Consider the following 18473-nt stretch of genomic DNA (forward strand, 5'->3'; position numbering starts at 1 on the left):
CCTCCTGTGCCCTTATCCCACATCTGTGCCCTTATCCCACATCTGTGCCCTTATCCCACATCTGTGCCCTTATCCCACATCATCCTGCACCCAAACACTTCCCCCTGGGCCTGTCCCGGGAGCAGGGATCAGGCACTGCCCCTTCCCAACAGGAGAGGGAATGGAAAAGGGAAGAGATGTGACACAACCCCCAAACTATGAGCTGGGACGGGAAAAGATCTGCCAGAGCACAAACATCCACGAGCCAAGTGATTTATGGGGGTGGAAAATCTCAGCCTCTACCACTTATCCGCAGCTTTTTCTGGGAAGGGGAGGCATGGAGGGTGTCCAAGGAAAATAAACTCTGCCTGAGGGCTCTCAAGTTGCTTTTGAAAGAGTGTGAACTCCCTGCCTGGCAGGTTTGGGGAAGCAAAATGTCAATTTTGCAGAGCCCCCCCTGAGCTGGAGCCCCCTCAAAATGAAGTCGAGTGTTGTCTTAAAGGTGCTGGTTTTCCAGGTTAAATCCCTGGGATCCCCAGGGAATTCAAACTGAAAGGCTGAGGGAATTGGGATTGCTCAGCCTGGAGAAGAGAAGCTTCAGAGGGACCAAATTGGGGCCCTCCAGGAGCTAAAAGAAGGATGGGAGAGACTATTTCCAAGGGTCTGGAGGGACAGGATGAGGGGGAATGGCTTCAAGTGGACAGAGAGTAGGTTTAGATGGGATATTGGGAAGAAATTCCTTCCTGGGAGGTTGGGGTGGCCCTGGCACAGGTTCCCCCGTCCCTGGGAGCATCCAAGGCCACCCTCAAGGTGGAAAACCTTTTCCCAACATCCCTCTTCCTGCCCAGCTCCAGCTCTTCCCTCAGGTAACAAGGTTCCCAAAGTCAGACCTTGCTCCTGTTAATGCACTGCCTGGATCCCACCAGTCTGCAAACAGCCGGATCCATTTGGGAATCACGAGGTGGAATTCAACCCATAAACTCCGTGCAGCATCTCCAGTCAGGCCCAGTTTGAGCAGAGCCTGCTGGAGCACCAACTGGAATATATTGCATTGGGAATCTCAGCCGTGCCGGTTGAGCTCTGTCAGTGCAATAACTGAGCTGGTGGAGAGCCCTGACCACGGAATTGCTGCTCAGAGAAGATTCCAGGCCCCTCATCACCCCCCTGAGCTCATTCCAGACAGCAAACATCACTGCACGAGCTGTGGGCTGAGGAACCAGCAGCTCCCAGGGGGATGATGTTTGCCCTGATGAATGTGAGGTATGACAGGGCAGCACTCCCAGGCACGTTGGGAAGGGCAAAGACTTTCAACTTGACTTCACAGGAGGCTTTTGACCCGCCTGGTTTGGGGTTTGTGACCCCGTGAGTCACCCTGGGCTCATCCTCCAACTATGTCACAGCAGAGATAAAGCCCAGATGAAGAGGAGGAAAGCTCAGAGAGGGGGAGAGAGTTGAAATATTTGACAGCCAGCTGTGAGTGAGAAGAGCTTCCCCAGTGGCATCCTAAAAATTTGAGCATGTCACCTTTAGCCTTAATCCTGCTGCAAGGAAAGCAGCAGAGGAAGAGCCCTTGAGCTGCCACTGATCTCACAGGGAGAGAGAGAAAAATCAGCTTGGTTGTGCAGAGTGGGAGCAGCAGCGTGGTGGGAATTTGTTCCTAAAATTCAGGCAGAGAGAGAGAGAATTTTGGAATGGTTTGGGACGGAAGGGACCTTAAAGATCATCTCGTTCCACCCCCTGCCACGGGCAGGGACACCTTCCACTGGACCAGGTGGCTCCAACCTGGCCCTGGACACTTCCAGGGATCCAGGGGCAGCCACAGCTTCTCTGGGAATTCCATCCCAGCCCCTCCACACCCTGACAGGGAACAATTTCTTCCAAATATCCCACCTAAAGCTGCCCTCTGGGAGTTGGAAGCAGGCAGGGGAGAAGCTGGGGGTGACAGCAGCCACTGGCCAGAGAACACACCACTTTTACCCCCTGCTTAGTGCAGGCACTGAAAAATGCAGTTATTTCTCTATTTTACACCCATTTCCCCTGCTCAGTTATTTCTCTATTTTACACCCCTTTCCCCTGCTGATGAATCAAAGCTTCTGCTCCACAAGCTGCTGCAATCCCATGATTCATTTTCCTTCTCATCCTGGAGGTTGGAGCACCCACCCAGCAGCCAAACCAACCCCCAGACACCCTGTGCTGTGCTCTGCTCCTCATCCCAGCTCCAGTCTGAGCTCATGGAAAGGCAGAGCCCTCCAAAGCTCCTGGGATTAACATCTGAAGCAGCTCAGGGTGAAGTGACCTCCAGCCCAGACTGAAGCAGCTTTTCCTCCAGGCTTTTTGGAGGATTCACTGTGGCTTTGGGGAAAGGACACGTGTGCCAAAGCCATGGCTGGTGTTCCGTGATCCCACCTCATTCCCTGGGAAACAACAGTGCCATTGATGGAGGCAGCCTGGGATCCCTCCCCAGCCAAGGTGGAGGCAAGGAAGAGAATTTAATCTCTCCTATCCTGTGCCTGCACCTCTGCCTTCCATGGAATGCTGATCCAGACGGGCTGGATCCCTCCCTGCAGATCACAACAAACCCAGGATTCACCCATGGGAACCACACATCCTGGATTCCCTGGCTCTGCCCGAGGTTCTGGGATGAATTTTGGCCAAGGGCAGTTCACACAGTGAGGCACCAGAGCCCCCCACACGAGGGAGGTGTTTGTGGGGTCACCACCAGCCCTTCCCAGCCTGAAAAGCTGAAGGAATAAACGCCACCTTATTTTAACTCACAGAGCTCAGCCCAGCATTCCCCCAGCTCCTCATCCTGCAGGAATCACTCTTGGATTTGATTCAAGCCTTTGGGTTCTGTCATTTCCCCCCTCAGCCTCCCAGTCTGACCCAGTGACAGCCCAGAACCTTCCCCCAGTGACCAGCCCACGCCTTCCTTCCGTGTCTCCCAGCACTAATCCCCCATTCCCACAAATATTTCCATACTGTTATCATGGTTTCTTCATCACTGCTGAGTCAAACTGGGAAAAAAACATCTATTTTTCCCTGCAAATCCACCCATTTCAAGCCATGGCTGTAAGTCCTTTTCACCTCCAAACCCAACCAGAGAGCTCCAAACTGGTCCCAGTACCAAGGGGAGGCACCAGGGGGAAAGAAAAGTCAGTATTAAAAACTATAAACCTACAAAATCTGCATGAACACACTTTGCCTCTCTAAATTAAGCCTTCTGAATACAACAACCCAGTTTGCAGTTTTGAAAAATCGATTGTGGAACCCGAGCAATTTACCACGACTTATTTATTATCATTTATCCTTATTCTCACGCTATAAAAAAATCCTTTAAAATTCTTATTTTATATATATACATATATAATATTCTGACCAGCTGAAATTGGGATTTGAATTTTGCACCTTTGCTTTTTAAACCTTTGCTTTTTTAAACCTTTGCTTTTTTAAACCTTTGCTTTTTTAAACCTTTGCTTTTTAAACCTTTGCTTTTTAAACCTTTGCTTTTTAAACCTTTGCTTTTTAAACCTTTGCTTTTTAAACCTTTGCTTTTTTAAACCTTTGCTTTAACCGCCCAGCTCAGCTGGGATAAATAGGTGATAAATGGGATAAATAGGTGATAAATAGGCGATAAATAGGTAATAAATAGACGATAAACTTCTAAGCCACAGCCATCCCTGTTCCCCAGGAGGCTCTGGCTCAGCAGCTCACGGTTTTTAAGTGCGTTTACCTCTATTTGATTGATCAGTGAGTTGTCAAACTTGAAGCCAGGGATTCTCTTTTCACTGCAGACCACTCCCACGTCCTCGGTGTGTTTGCAGTCACTCACTCCCCAGCCATTGGAAGTACAGGCTGCCAGGGTGCTCTCCTTGCCAGTACAGTGGACATTGTCCAGCCAAATTTTCCCTGAAGGGCAAAGAAAACAGAGCTGAGACTCGCGAAGAGGGTGAAGGCGGGTTGTGCTGGAAGCGGGGGAAGCTGCCGGGCTTTGAGTGGGATTTCTGCTCGAATAAACCCGGAGAAAGCAGGCGAGGAACGGTGGGAAGGGCTCTGCCCCGCAGCTTTCCCCTTCCCTTATCCCCTGGGAATATCCAGCACCCTCCCATCCTGCTCCCGGGGATCTCTGCCCTGCCCTGGGGACAGCTCTGAGCACACCATGGCACCAGCTCCCCTGGTCTGGCTGTTAGTCCCTGCCCTCTAATCACACTCCCCAGCTCATCCCTCCATCGTTCCTCATCAAATCCTCCTTAAACCTCCTGCAAGAGCAGCTCAAGGTTTGCTGAAATGCCTCGGCTTCTAAAAAAGCAGATTTCTGCACGTCTCCAGCAAGCCCCTGGTGATTGGATCCTGCTGCTCTTGGGGTGCTCTTGGAAAATAAAATGCCAGCTCCAGCTTCCAGCCTGTAATTACAATTTTCCCTCCAGCTAAAAGCGTGTGTGCAGTGCATATTTATACATATATATAAATAAAATATGCCTTTTTTGAAAAATCAGGTGCCTCAGAACTCCCTTCTAAGATGAACAGACAAAACCCAGCAGGTGTCACCTCCAAAATTCAGGTTTGTGTTTCCTCAAGAGCCAAAAACCTGACGGCACCTCCAAGATTCATTTGCTCCAAGTGCCTGTGTTCCCCCTGGAAATGTGCTGGGCACAGGGAATTTGCTCCCTGAATCACAGGCCAACAAGCAATTCCCATATTTTAGGGTGGCAGATGCTCTGCTTGTCTGGACTGGGTGATCTGAGAGGTCTTTTTCCAATCTCAGTGATTCCAGAGTAATGTGTCCTTGGGATAAAAGTGCTGCCTGATCCCGGGAGCCACTGGGATTTTCTGCAACCATTTATTTCACTTGGTTGTCCCAGCTTTATCCCAGCTGGATCACCAGCTGGTGGATCTCCCAGAAAAGGGGAGTAGCCCCCAAAAAACCCAGACCTATGTTTGGATGTGTCAGGATTCACCCTGGGATTCAGGGAACGCTCATTCCCACTAAATCACGTGGCCAAGCTGGTTTGTTTTCCAATGTCATGGCCTCTTCCTCCCTTGGAAATCTCCTGCTCTCCTCCCAGAGCCAAAATCCACAGGTTGGGAGCACATTCAAGGCTCCACATGTCAGTCAGTCCCTGCTGGGGCCTGTTTGCTCTTTTATGGGAAAAAGGGGAGGTGTGAGCCCTGTAAAGTGCTAAATGAGAGCCAAAGAGCACGTTCAGCCCCTGCTGCAGTGGAAAGATCCATCTGTGGGATACACCAGAGTGCCAGGCTCCAGTGTGGGCAGGAAAAGTCCTCTGCAGGTCAACACTGAGCTACCAACACATCAAACCCCAATAAACCTGGTGGGTTCTCTCCTGTTCTAAAGATGTGTTGTTATTCCTGGGTTATTTCAGAGTTATTCTCTCTCAAACTCACTTAAAAAAATCACTTTTGTGGCTGTAAGAACTCGCTGCTGTGACACACAAATATTCACCTTTCAAGGTCTTTGTTCAGCACATATTTGGGAATGAGGTGCAATTTCCCACATATCCATCGTGTATGACATCAAAGAGCAAGAAAGGACATGGACAAGGAGGGACAGGACACAGGGAATGGCTTCCCACTGCCAGAGGGTGGGGTTAGATGGGATATTGGGAAGGAATTCCTCCCTGGGAGGGTGGGGAGAGGCTGGGATGGAATTCCCAGAGAAGCTGTGGCTGCCCCATCCCTGGGAGAGACCAAGGCCAGGTTGGAGCAACCTGATTTAGTGGAAGGTGTCCCTGCCCATGGAAAAACTGGATGATCTTTAAGGTCCCTTCCCCAACTTTGGGCGTTCCCTAACACCTTTTTACCACTTTTTTATGCCCCAAAATGCCACCACGAAGACTCGAGACCGCAAAGAAACCCCACGATGCCTCTGACCAGACCGACCCTCCAAGGACCAGCAGGAGCTCGGGGACACCCCCCCAGTGACTCTGGAGCCACCTTATAGAATCACAGAATCAGCTGGGTTGGAAGGGACCTCTGAGATCATCCAGTCCAACCCTTGATCCAACCCCGCCGTGGTTCCCAGCCCATGGCACTGATGCCACATCCAGGCTCTGCTTAAAAACCTCCAGGGATGGAGAATCCCCCCCTTCCCTGGGCAGCCCATTCCAATGGCTGAGCACCCTCTCTGCAAAGAAACTCTTCCTAATCTCCAACCTAACCCTCCCCTGGCCCAGCTGAAGCCCTTACCTTCTCCTTTGCCATACTTGGAGCTGGGCAGCCAGGACACGGCCTCCACGTAGCCCAGCTCCCTGCAGACCACGTGGGCGGCGTGGATGGAGAAGTCGTCGTCACAGACGGTGCCCCACTCACCACCATAAAACACCTCCACCCTGCCCTCGTTGTGCTTCCTCTTCTGCCCCGCCAGCCTCAGCTGGATTTTGGGCACGTCAGCCGGTCTCTGGGGGGGCTGGTACTCCTGGGGAGGGGGCTCGGGGTAGCCGGGGAGGTAGGGCCAGTGCTCGTACTGGGCGAGGCTCAGCTGGGCGAGGAGCAGCACGAGCAGACAGTGGTTATGGGGGAGAACCCGGGATCTTCCCATCCTCGGTGCTCCCAGTCCTCAGAGCCTGGCCCAGGCAGTCCAGGTAGGTGCTGTGGGGCTGTTCTGGAAGGAAATAAGAGTTGAGTGAGGCTTGGTAAGGATACAACCTTTATATCTCCAAGGATGACACCGCGTCCGACTCCGTAAAGTAAATTATTTCTTGTGGGGTGGACAAACAAACTGGAATAAAAAAAAAACCCCAAACCCACCCCATTAAAACCACTTGTAAGTTTAGGTTGGCTTGCCAAACAGTTTCAGCTGCAAAATCCATTTTCCCAGGGTAAAATTCTGGGGGTTGGAAGTGCCAACAATTGATTTTCCTGTTCCTCTGCAAATCCAGGAGTTCGGTGGCTCCGGCAAGTTGCAGAAAACCTCGTTTCAAATCCTACCAGGACAGAACTGAACCATCTTTCTCCCACAGCTCCTTCTACAAAGAAGCCAAACCCGTCACTTTAACAGTGGAAAACCAGAAGGGGAAGGAAATATATTCTAACATGGGGGGCAGGCAGGGATTTATACTGAAGCCTGTTTTCCCAATGTGATAAAAGACTTATTTCTGTTCCTGCACATCCGGTTTCATCCGTAGAAAATCAACGAGTTACTGGACACAGACACTTGGCAGAAACCTTGGATAATCACGTCCCATGGGATAGTGGATAATGCCTCCAGTTTTTGGTTGCTAAGTCTGGATAGGGAGTTGCTGTCACCCAAGTGCTCCATCCTTAAATAAGCCCAGTCCTTTAAGGTGTGAACAGGCAGCTTGTCACGGGAGGAATTCCATCCAGGAATTCCATCCAGGCCCTGAGCAGGGTTTAAATCCTGGTCTTTTCCTGCCTCCTTCCCACTCCTGTCCTCCCGTCCAGGCACATGGAGCGGTCAAGGAGCACACGTGGGGGGTGAGGATTCCATAGTTTCCAAATGAAGCAATGCCAGAGCACAGTGGGAAAAGCCTCCCCAGACCTTTAAAAGCTCCATTATTTCCTGGCAACCACTGATGGAGGGAGGAGAGGGGGGAGGACTTGGCTCCAGAACCAGATGTCTAGAAACTCAAACCCACTGCTAGGTCTGAGCTGTCCCTAAAAAAAACCCACCAGGAAGTCACATCCTCACACAAAATACATTAACCAGCCCTTGGTGAGGAGGTGGATCAGAAATCCCAGGCAAGCAGCCCAAAATTCCAGAGCCATTAGTCCAAACCTCAGCTCCAACACTGACCCCAGGCAGGTCACATCCAGGGCTGTGCCTCAGTTTCCCCCCGTGTGTTAAAGGGGGCTGGAATTCTTTGGGAATGAAAGGCATCTGCCCAAGGAATAGGTGAATTAACTGGAAGCACGTGGGTTAAAAATCCAGCAGGAAAAGCGAGAGGAGACTTTACAACAGGTCTAATAAATCAGGATGAGGGTGGGAGAGGGGGAGAAGATGCAGCAAAATGTTCTTGGAAAATAAACCTTTGGTGCAGAGGAGCCAATTTTTTTTTGTAGGTGAGGAGGTGAGGCTGAGAGAGGGGAATAAAATCAAGTCCTGCCCCCACGTCAGAGGGAGCTGGAGGGGGAGAGAGGAAGGAAATACAGCTGATATTCCCTCCAGCAGCAAACAGAGGGGCTTTCCCAAAGGAAATGCAGTTGGCAGGGCAGGATCCGTGTGACCCGGGGAACAACAGGCACTTCAGCACCAGGCAGACACCCCTGACTTCAATCCCCACCAGCACTGGCTCCCTAACAAACCTCTCCTGATGTTTTTCATGGACACAAGATGGTTTTCTAGCCCAGGGGATAAACACAGGCGGGCAGAGAGATTGTCATGGATGTACAAAAAATTCCAGTGATCCCCTCGGATCAGGACACAGGTTACTTGTGGGGGGAAATCCCAAAGGGGAGGTGTTCAGCTGCCAGCCCAGCACGACCACGAGCCTCGTGCTCCTCAGGAAAAGCTGGTTTTCGGTTTTCATCCTTAAAACATCTGTTTGGATCTGCTTCATCTGCCGTGGCTGTTGTTTCTTGCTACTGCACAACCAGCATCTGTAACAACACTGACCAAAAACTGAGCTGGGCTGCCACAATCTCTCCCCCAAAAAAACTGAGGTGAGGAGTAGCAGGGCCCTGGTTTAGCTGCAAACTCACAGCTGGGTTCCTAAATAAGTCATAATAAAGCTTTCCCAGGCTTGTCCCACGTGGCATAAGAGCACAGAGCTCTGTTTATATATATTTGTATTTATATTTCTGGGACTTTCTGAAGCAGCTGGATGGTCCTGCAGCCCTGTGAAGGATATTTGGGAAGAAAAAGGGCAGCTAACAGTGGTGAGTGACCTCCCAGTCAGTCCTGAAGGCTCTCCAGAGATAAGGTGACACACTGACCTCATCAACAGAACATGCCAAATTCCCCTCTGGGTCACGGGTTTGTTTTGTTTATGAGCCTCCAGAAAGCTCAAAGCAAACCCAAGCAGAACATTTTGGAGGGGAAAAGGAGGAACAAGCAGCACATAAAGCAGCAGGTCTCACCCAGCTGGGGTGCCAAGGCAAACAGTGCCCGGTGTCAGCCCCGGGTGAGGGGGTCCCTCGGGATCGGGGGGGCCAAGGAGCAGCTCCAAAGGCTGTGACCTCCACTCTGCAGAGCTCCTCCTGCTCAAAGCAAAGCTCTCCAGAGCCCTTTCACTCCAGGACTCGAGCCAAGAGACACAACAATTTGGGGAAACCTTTTGGGGACGGATGGGATGGTTCCCAGCTGAGAGCTGTGCTCCCTCAAGTGTTAATGAACAGAGCACTGCCAGGGGCCAGAGCCTTCCCAAAAGCCCCAGCACGGGGAGATCCCGTGCTCCAGGAGCAGCTGGAAGGGAGGGGAAGGTCACAGCAGACTTCCAGGTTGTTTTAATTGATCCCCAGATTAGTCGGGGAGAAGCTAATTGAGGTTGTAGCAGATATTGTGGGGGGAATTCTCCCTCTCTTGGCAAAGCCTGGCTGAGTCAAGCTCCAAAAAGGAAACTGCAGGAGGGTTTGCTTTTGTTCCCTAAAATCTTAGAGACTTGGGGATGGTGGAATATCCTGAGCTGGAAGGGACCCACAAAGGTGGGACTAAGAAAGCCCCCCATTCAGCACAGGGGGGGAGGATAAGATTCCCTGCTGCAGAGAGGGAAGGGCGAGCAGCAAAAAGGAATTTTAAGAAGCCTGTGGGAATGAGCACATTCCCAAACCTTCACCAGGGGCACACAGACCTGGAGCTGGGGTCCCACAGCATCCTGTCCCATCCTGGCTGGGACCAGGAGGGGCTCCTGCAGGGGGAGGCACTGCAGACCCACTCACAAATCCTTTTCCACCTGCAAAAGTGCATCCTGGAGGAATTCCCTGATTTCCTGGAGGAGATCAGGGCAGCAGGAACACTTCAGGAGACAACACAGCCGTGTGTGTGGAGCCACCACCGGCAGCTTTTCCTGCAGGTCACGTCTCCATCTGCTTCCAAACTGTCCCTGCCCAGCAGACAAAGCCTTCACAGTGCCTGCCCAGAAATAAAACCTTCCATTCCCACAGCTCCTGGTTGTGGAGGTGCTCAAGAGGGACCATTCACACCCAGGCACGGTGTCAGGAAAAGCTGAACCCGGAGGAATTTGGGCACAGGAGTGTTCTGGTGTTTCCACGAGGAGCAGCAGCCCAGGTACAAAGGGGACACTTCAGCAGCACCCAGGGGAGCCTCCCAGGGCTGAAATGGGATCTCAGCATGGGGCAGGAGGGACAACTGGGAGTTCTGGCATGGGAGAGGCTTGGGCATCCCTGGAAGTGTCCAAGGCCAGGCTGGATGGGGCTTGGAGCAATCTGGGACAGTGGGAGGTGTCCCTGCCCGTGGAAGCTTTAAGGTCCCTTCCCACCCAAACCATTCCAAGGCTCTGTGATCCAAACCATCCAGGCCAGTTCTCCCTGAGATCCCAGACCCAGCAGGAACACAGGACTGGTCCAGAGCACTGATAAAGCGGATTTTACACCACTTCTTTCACTCCACAGCACAACAGCCGAGCAAATCCGGGATTTATTCTCCCCTGGCTCCTCCTCAAATCCCCCTCCTCAGCTCCAAGTGTTTTACAGCACCAGCATCAAACAAAACCATCGTTGCTCTTGAGCTGCAACGCTGGTAATTCAACCCCAGACTCACTTGGAGCATTTCAGTGTCAGACAGGAGCCAAGGGCACACACACACTTCTGGAGGCATCAGAGGAGCCACAAGAACAAAACTTAACACGGAAAATATTTCAGCAAACCCACTGCCCTGCTGCTGTGACCAAGGTTTGCAAACATTTCCCCCCCTCCCCAAGTCTCAAAGCTGCCCCTGCTGAACTCCCCAAGGACAAATCCAGGTTTTAAATTGAAGGAGGTTTGGTTTGGGCTGGATTTTCCCTTTATTGCAGGGCTCAGTCCTCCCCTCACACCCTCTAATAACCTCCAGATTTATCAATGACGTCAGATTCTATATTTTGGTCTCTCCATTCAGAAGAATCCAAGACACAACATTAAAAACTCTATGGAATAAAGGCAGTGGAGAAGCCAGGAAATACTCCAGGTCTCCTGGCTCTCCATCCTGGATTTCAGGCTATCAGATGACACTCCAGCACCACATTAACGTGTCATTTAAGGCTTTGGGGCATGTTCCTGATGGATGCTGACTCAGCCCTTTGTGGGACTCCAGGCTTGGGTCTGGAAGGGAACAGAGCAAGGCTGAGCAGGGAACAACAACAGGTTCAGTTCAGAACAGGATCAGCACAATCCTGGAGTGGTTTGGGTTGGAAAGGACCTCAAAGCCCACCCAGTGCCACCCCTGCCATGGGCAGGGACACCTTCCACTAGCCCAGGGTGCTCCAACCTGGCCTTGGACACTTCCAGGGATGGGGCAGCCACAGATGCTCTGGGAATTCCATTCCTTCCCAATATCCCATCCAACCCTGCCCTCTGGCAGTGGGAAGCCATTTCCCCTTGTCCTGCCACTCTCTGCCCATATAAAAAGTCCCTCTCCCTCCTTTTAAAAGCCCCCAAAAGCTCATAATCCCAAACTTTTCCTTCTCCAGGGACTCCACCAGGTGAAACTAAAGAGTCCATTCATCACCTCCAGAATGAAAATCTGGATCCTACAGAGAAAAAAACCCCTTTTTAGCTTCCCCAGAGCCCCCAAACAATAGAACAGCTCAGACAGAACCAGCAACATCCTCACCCAGACAACAAAGGGCTGGGCTGGAGCGGTGGCTGGGAGTCCTTTGTGCCTGGAGATCCAGGAATGCCTCGGAGGATGGGACAATTATCCCTCTGGCCCGGGGCCAGGAGCACCAGACAGTTGGTGTTCAGCCACTTGAAGCTGGGAATCCCACACCCTGCATTCCCAGCTCCACACTCCAGTGCCCAAAGCTCATCCCCGGGGCAGGCAGCGGGCACGGCCTGGCATGGGAACGGGATTTCCCACTTCCATGGGAGCAGTTCTCCACCAGCACAAGGGCAATTCCCGCTGGGAAGCTCTCCAGGATCACTGAAATGAATAAAGACCCCACCAGTCTCTTGGATAAGAGCTGGGATACCTTCTCCCATCGTTCCAAGAGGCTCAGCCCTGCCGTGGGTGCCACTTCCAAGGATTAAATCCCCCTGGATTAAAATCCCCTTCTTGTTCACACCCTCAAAAAAACTAAGCCCTAAAGGACCAGATACACCCACAAGGAATCTGTGGGAGAAGGGAGGTGAGGAGGGATGTGGATCCTGACAACTTCCAGGCTCCAGCTGCTGCTCCAAGGACCTGGAGCTGTTCCCTCCAGGAACCAGAACTCACCCAGTTCCTCAGGAACTGGAGTTACAGGACAAAGGGGAGTGGGTTCAAACTGAAAAAGGGGAAATTTAGGTTGGATATATGAAAGAAATTCCTCCCTGGGAGGGTTGAGAGGGGCTGGGAAGGAATTCCCAGAGAAGCTGTGGCTGCCCCTGGATCCCTGGAACTGTCCAAGGCCAGGTTGGAGCAGCCTGGTTTAGTGGGAGGTGTCCCTGCCCATGGCAGGGGGTGGAGTAAGATGAGCTTTAAGGTCCCTTCCGACCCAAACCAGTCTGGGATTCTCCAATTCCCAAGCTGGACAATTTAAACAGAAAAAATGATTTATTTTTTTTATCTGAGCAGTATAAATTCTTTAATTAAAATGTAATTATGATGGCCAAGCAATCTGTACTTAGTACAACCACCAGTGGCAACTATACATATACAAACACACACATATATATATATATGATTCAATTCTCTTTCCATCAAACACACAATTAGTTCATAACATACAGAATTAGTTCATTAAGAAAGACCCCACAAAAGTACCACAGCTGACACACACTCACAGAACCAGGAAAACATCTCCATGATCCAAGTTTGAGGAGCATCAGCAACTCCCAAATATCCTCCCAAGTATCCTTAGAGAGATAAATATACCCTTATAGAGATAAATATACCCTTAGAGAGATAAATATATCCTTAGAGAGATAAATATAACTTTATAGAAATAAATGCATCCTTCTGGGGATAAATATATCCTTATAGAGACGATAAAGAGTTTTCCTACTACACTCCCAGATTTCTAAACCAGGATCTTTCCCTGGAATGGTCTGAACTCCCTCGGGTTTAGATCCCAACATCCCAAGTTTTGCAGGTGGATCCGAACATCCCCCGAGGAGGAGGAGGAGGAGATCATTCCTCACCCCCTGGGGGTTGCTGTCTTAATTAATGCCCCCTAATCCCCCGGTGGGACAGATCGACTCCAAACCAGCGCCGTTGTTATTCCTGCGGGACATCCCTTGGAATAACAGGCTCCCACTGGCATCACCGGGGATTAGGAGGGGGACTTTTCCTCCTCGGGGGGTTGTTTTTTTGCGGACGGGTCGCAGCAAACGCGGGCTCTGCAGCCACACGTGGCCCCCCCGGAGCATCTCAGAGAGGGCTCTGCAAACCCACCGAGCTGGAAAATATCCCAAACCACCCCGATCCCGGGAGCTCTGGTTTTAAACCGCACCAGGAGTGGTGTGGGACCGCTCAGGAGGAGAAAGAATGAAAGGTTAAAATGAAAATAAAAGCAAGAAACAGGCAGAGAAACAGGAGGGGAGTCACCGGTGCTGTAAAGACAATGAACTTGGGGGTCAAACTGCGGATAAAAAACCCAGAGCTCATTGCTAGGAAGGCGTTTTGGGGTTTCTTACCTTGGAAAAGGACAGAACTTCCAGCGAAATGCATGGATTCTCCATTAAATCCCCCTGCTGAAGGCAAAGGCATCGTCCTCTGCTGCATCACCAAAGCTCCTCAGCCCTGGGGGCTTTTCCAAGCTGCTAAAACTCCCTGGAAGTTCTTTTCCCTAAAAGTTCTCATCCCTGAACTCCCAAAGCTCTCCCTGGGTTTGACCGAGGAGCAATTTTGAGCCTCATCACCACCTGACTGGAGTACTAAACACCACATAATTAATATGAAACACCACATAATTAATATGAAACACCACATAATTAATATGAAACACCACATAATTAATATGAAACCCCTTTTTGGGGGTGCTTCCCAACCCCACCCCGCCCTTGGAACACCCGGAATTCCCTCCTGCAGCAACACCCGGCACCCCACGGGCGGGGGGGGCTGTCTCAGGTCAGGCTTATATTCCATTTAATGTCCTTTAACTGCTCTCTACCTTCCAACCAAAGAAATTCCACCTCTGTGGGTGGTTCGATCCAGAGCAAAACTGGGGAGGGAAAAGCCTAAAAGCGATTTTTTTTCCAGCCTGTGTCCAGGACACGTGTGAGAGCCCCGCAGTGGCATCTCCAAGAGCTGATTCCAGAGAGGATAAACAGTTTTCCTGCTGCACTCCCACGTTTCTGAGCTAAGAGCTTTCTCTGTAGTGCTCTAAACTATCTTTAGATCTCTTTTTTATCTGCACAGAGCAACATCCGTCGAATTAAACGACAAAAATCCGTCTGAGAGAAAGCAGGAGTTGTTCGGGAAGGAGTCTGGGCTGGGTGGAACATTTCTGTGGTGCAGCTTTCCAGGTGGATACCCCGGCACATCCCGGAGTTCTCCTGGAAACCACCGCGATCGCCGCACCAGAAAACACCTTTTTTTTTAAAAAAAAAAATGAAGCTACTGGGAGCCTGAGAGCTGCTTCGCGAGGGGCTGCGAATCCCAAACCATGACAGCGGAGAAGTTCCTTAATTAAGGACACATTTTGCACCTTCTGCCAATGGGAAACATCTGCGCTGGAGCTTTTTTTTTTTCCTCCTCGGCAGGAGCAGAGTTGTTGAGAGAGGAGAATTCAAACTGCCTGCCCGGCTTTAGCCGGGTAACATTTACACAATGGTGATGGCATGTGCTGGAGCTCTCTGCTCGAAATTCGGCATATTTGGGGGAAATACCGCAGAAAAACGCACTGCCTGGACTTGCAGGCGGTTTGCACGTTCGGATAAAATAACCAAAAAATAAAAAAAAAAATAAAAAGACGTGTTGCAAAGAGGGGAGAAAAACCACAACGTGTTTAAAAAGCGACGCCGAGTTTCTGTGCCATCCCACCCCTGCCAAATCCACTCTCAGGGGACGGGAATTAGGAGAAATATCTGGTTTTTTTTTTCCCTCAGAAAGAAAAAAAAAAAAAAAAGAAGTGAAATCAAACTTTCAGCCCCGGAGCGAGAGAGTTAGAAGTGTTCGAATTAATCAATCTGTCGAAATACCAGCGAGTTGCGGCTCCAGGGGCTGGATTTACCTGGGAATTAGTGGTCGGCTGTGCTGGGGGGAACCTCTGCCCCGTCCTGCTTCATGGAGTTCTCCCAGCCGGGCTCAGGGGTCCCCTCTCCGCGCTGGAAAATATCCCGCAGCCAGGGAAAAATGCTGCGAGGAGCTGCCGCTTCCTGGCCAATTTGAGCGGAGTTACTGGAGCAAACCCCTCCCAAGAGCCGGCCCCTCTCCGGCGGCTCCGGAATCCCGAAATCCTGAAATCCGAGCGCTGGGAGCGGGGAGAGAGCCGGGATGAGGGGGCAGAGCCAGGCGGAGCTGCCCGGCAAGAGAGTTGGGAATATTAATACGAATGTTTGCCCAGGTTCTTCCCGGAGGACAAATATTTAGGATCATATCAAGGATTAGGAATATTAATTTTCCCCAGGTTCTTCCCAGAGAACAAATATTCAGGATTATATCAAGGATTAGGAATATTCATGTTTTCCCAGGTTCTTCCCAGAGGACAAATAATGAGGATTAGGAATATTCATGTTTTCCCAGGTTCTTCCCGGAGAACAAATGTTTAGGATTATACTGAGGATTAGGAATATTGACGTTTTCCCAGAGAACAAATATTGAGGATTAGGAATATTAACGTTTTCCCAGCATCTTCCTGGAGAACAAATGATGAGGATTAGGAAATCAAATATTGAGGATTAGGAAAATTAATGGTTTCCCAGGTTCTTCCCAGAGAACAAATATTGAGGATTATACTGAGGATTAGGAATATTAATTTTCCCCAGGTTCTTCCCAGAGAACAAATATTGAGGATTAGGAATATTGATATTTTCCCAGGATCTTCCTAGAGAACAAATGTTGAGCATTAGGAATATTAAGGTTGCCCCTGATTCTTCCCAGAGAACAAATATTGAGGATTAGGAATATTAATGTTTTCCCAGGTTCTTCCCAGAGAACAAATGTTGAGGATTAGGAATATTAATGTTTTCCCAGCGTCTCCCTGGAGAACAAATATTGAGGATCACATTGAGGATTAGAAACAATAATGTTTTCCCAGGTTCTTCCCAGAGAACAAATATTTAGGATTATATCGAGGATTAGGAAAATTAATGTTTTCCCAGGTTATTACTGGAGAAAAATATTGAGGATTAGGAATATTAATGTTTTCCAAGGTTCTGCCCAGAGAACAAATATTGAGGATTAGGAATATTAATGCTTTCCTGGGTTCTTCCCAGAGAACTTCCATTTGCTGTAAGTGTGAGAATAACAGGAGAACAGCAGGTTTGGAATCTCTGTTACAGAGAAGATCTTGAAATTTTGTCTTCTGACCCAATTTTGCACAATGTTCCCAAAAGGTAACTTTGGAAGGAATATCCCCATTTCTTCCAGTGTATTCCTATTTTTCTGGGATTTTCTAGCCTAGCCCAAGGCTGCTGTCTATCAATACCCTTTGGGGTTAGTCCTGCACACCGATCTCACCTTAATTCTGTTAATTCTGTTTAAAACCTCCAGGGCTAAATGCACATTTCCAGCAATGCAACCCCAAACCCTGCAAGAACAGGACCCTCAGACTTCTCCCAGCCTTTCCATCACTTCCCAAACACGATTTCCCCACGCCAGGGAATTCCTGCTTCCTGCTCAGAGCCCAGCTCCATCTTCCCAACCCCTGGAAAAGCAGATTTTGCTCCGAGTTCCAGCTGCTCCAGCCCTGCTGGGCAGCAATTCCTCACCTTTTCTTGGGAAGGGAGCTTGCACTGGACTGGGCACCAGCATTAAAGGGAATGGATTGGATATATGGAGGGAATTCTTCCCTGTGGAGGTGGGGAGGTCTCTGGGATGGAATTCCCAGAGAAGCTGTGGCTGCCCCTGGATCCCTGGAAGTGTCCAAGGCCAGGTTGGAGCAACCTGGGCTGGTGGAAGGTGTGGAAGGGGCTGGAATGACATTTTAAGGTCTCTTCCCACCCAAACCACTCTGGGCTTCCAGGGGGTGGAACTGGGTGGGATTTAAAGTCCCTTCCAGCACCAGGAATGCTTGGGAAAGAGGAGAAACCCTGCCCTTGGAAGCAGCATCCTGAGCAGCAGCAGAGGGTGGATCCAGCTGGACTCACCTGGCTCAGGGACATCAGGGCAGAAAAGCTTCCCAGAAAAGCTTCCCAGAGCCATCCCAGACTGGCAGGAAGCTGGAAGGAGCTTGGCCAGGGGAAGGAATGTGTGAGTGTCTGCTGGGCAGGACATGGAGCAACGGGAGAGCCCAGCCCAGGAATGCTGAGCCCAGGACCCGGGTCGGGTGAGGATAATGCCAGGGAGGCTTCCAGCTGATGGAAGAGCTCCCTGCTTGCATCAAGTGAAACATTCAGCAGGAATCCAGCAAAGCTCCTCCAGGGAAAACACTGGATTCAGGGAATTTGCTGCCCCCTTCATCCTGCAGCTGGTTAAGACCGAGGGAAAAGCGCTTAAGGAAAAACAAAAAATGTGTTTAAAAACTTCTCAAAATCGCAGAGAAAAAGCCCCAGAGTGAAAAAGTGCTGCCCAGGCTGGATGGGCACCATGTGACCACGTCAACAGGCAGCCAGGGGAGACACTTGGCAGGTTCCTTGCCCTGAGCCACAACAGTGGGCACCGATTTTCAGCACCCAGCAACTCCCATGGGGATATTTCCCCCCCAAATCCTTGTACAGCTCCCAGCTCCGGCTGGATCCGTCTCCTGCCCACACACCCCCCAGGTCACATCCCTTGGATAGGCAGGGAGCTGAACAGGAGCCAGAGTGTGCCCAGGGGGACAAGGAGGCCAATGGATCCTGGCCTGGCTCAGGAACAGGGTGGCCAACAGGGCCAGGGAAGTGATTCTGCCCCTGGACTCAGCGCTGGGGAGGCCACCCCTGGAGTGCTGTGTCCAGTTCTGGGCCCTCAGCTCAGGAAGGACATGGAGGGGCTGGAGCAGGGCCAGAGAAGGGCAACAAGGCTGGGGAAGGGACTGGAGCACAAGTGCTGGGAGGAGAGGCTGAGGGAGCTGGGGGGGCTCAGCCTGGAGAAGAGGAGGCTCAGGGGAGACCTCCTCACTCTCTGCAACTCCCTGACAGGAGGGGGGAGCCAGCTGGGGGTCGGGCTCTTTTCCCAGGCAACCATCAGCAAGACAAGAGGGCTGGGTCTTGAGCTGTGCCAGGGGAGGTTTAGGTTGGAGATTAGGAAGAATTTCTTTGCAGAGAGGGTGCTCAGCCATTGGAATGGGCTGCCCAGGGAAGGG

General features: G+C 50.8%; 1 protein-coding gene across 1 annotated transcript in view; it reads right to left on the reverse strand.

Moving 5' to 3' along the window:
* LOXL2 (lysyl oxidase like 2) overlaps nt 1-15361 on the reverse strand; it is a 47901-nt gene extending 32540 nt beyond the window's left edge. Inside the window, exons 1-3 of the mRNA XM_039387047.1 lie at nt 15261-15361; nt 6181-6595; nt 3710-3885 (exon numbers count right to left, since the gene is read on the reverse strand). Of these exons, the coding sequence (XP_039242981.1) occupies nt 3710-3885; nt 6181-6532 (528 nt within the window). The 5' untranslated portion in view covers nt 6533-6595; nt 15261-15361. The remainder of the gene's footprint in view (nt 1-3709; nt 3886-6180; nt 6596-15260) is intronic.
* Between the last annotated feature and the right edge of the window lie 3112 nt (nt 15362-18473).

This window comes from Pipra filicauda, unplaced genomic scaffold (genome assembly GCF_003945595.2).
Source record: "Pipra filicauda isolate LSUMZ 115617 unplaced genomic scaffold, ASM394559v2 scaffold527_size357992_pilon, whole genome shotgun sequence".
NCBI lineage: Eukaryota > Metazoa > Chordata > Aves > Passeriformes > Pipridae > Pipra > Pipra filicauda.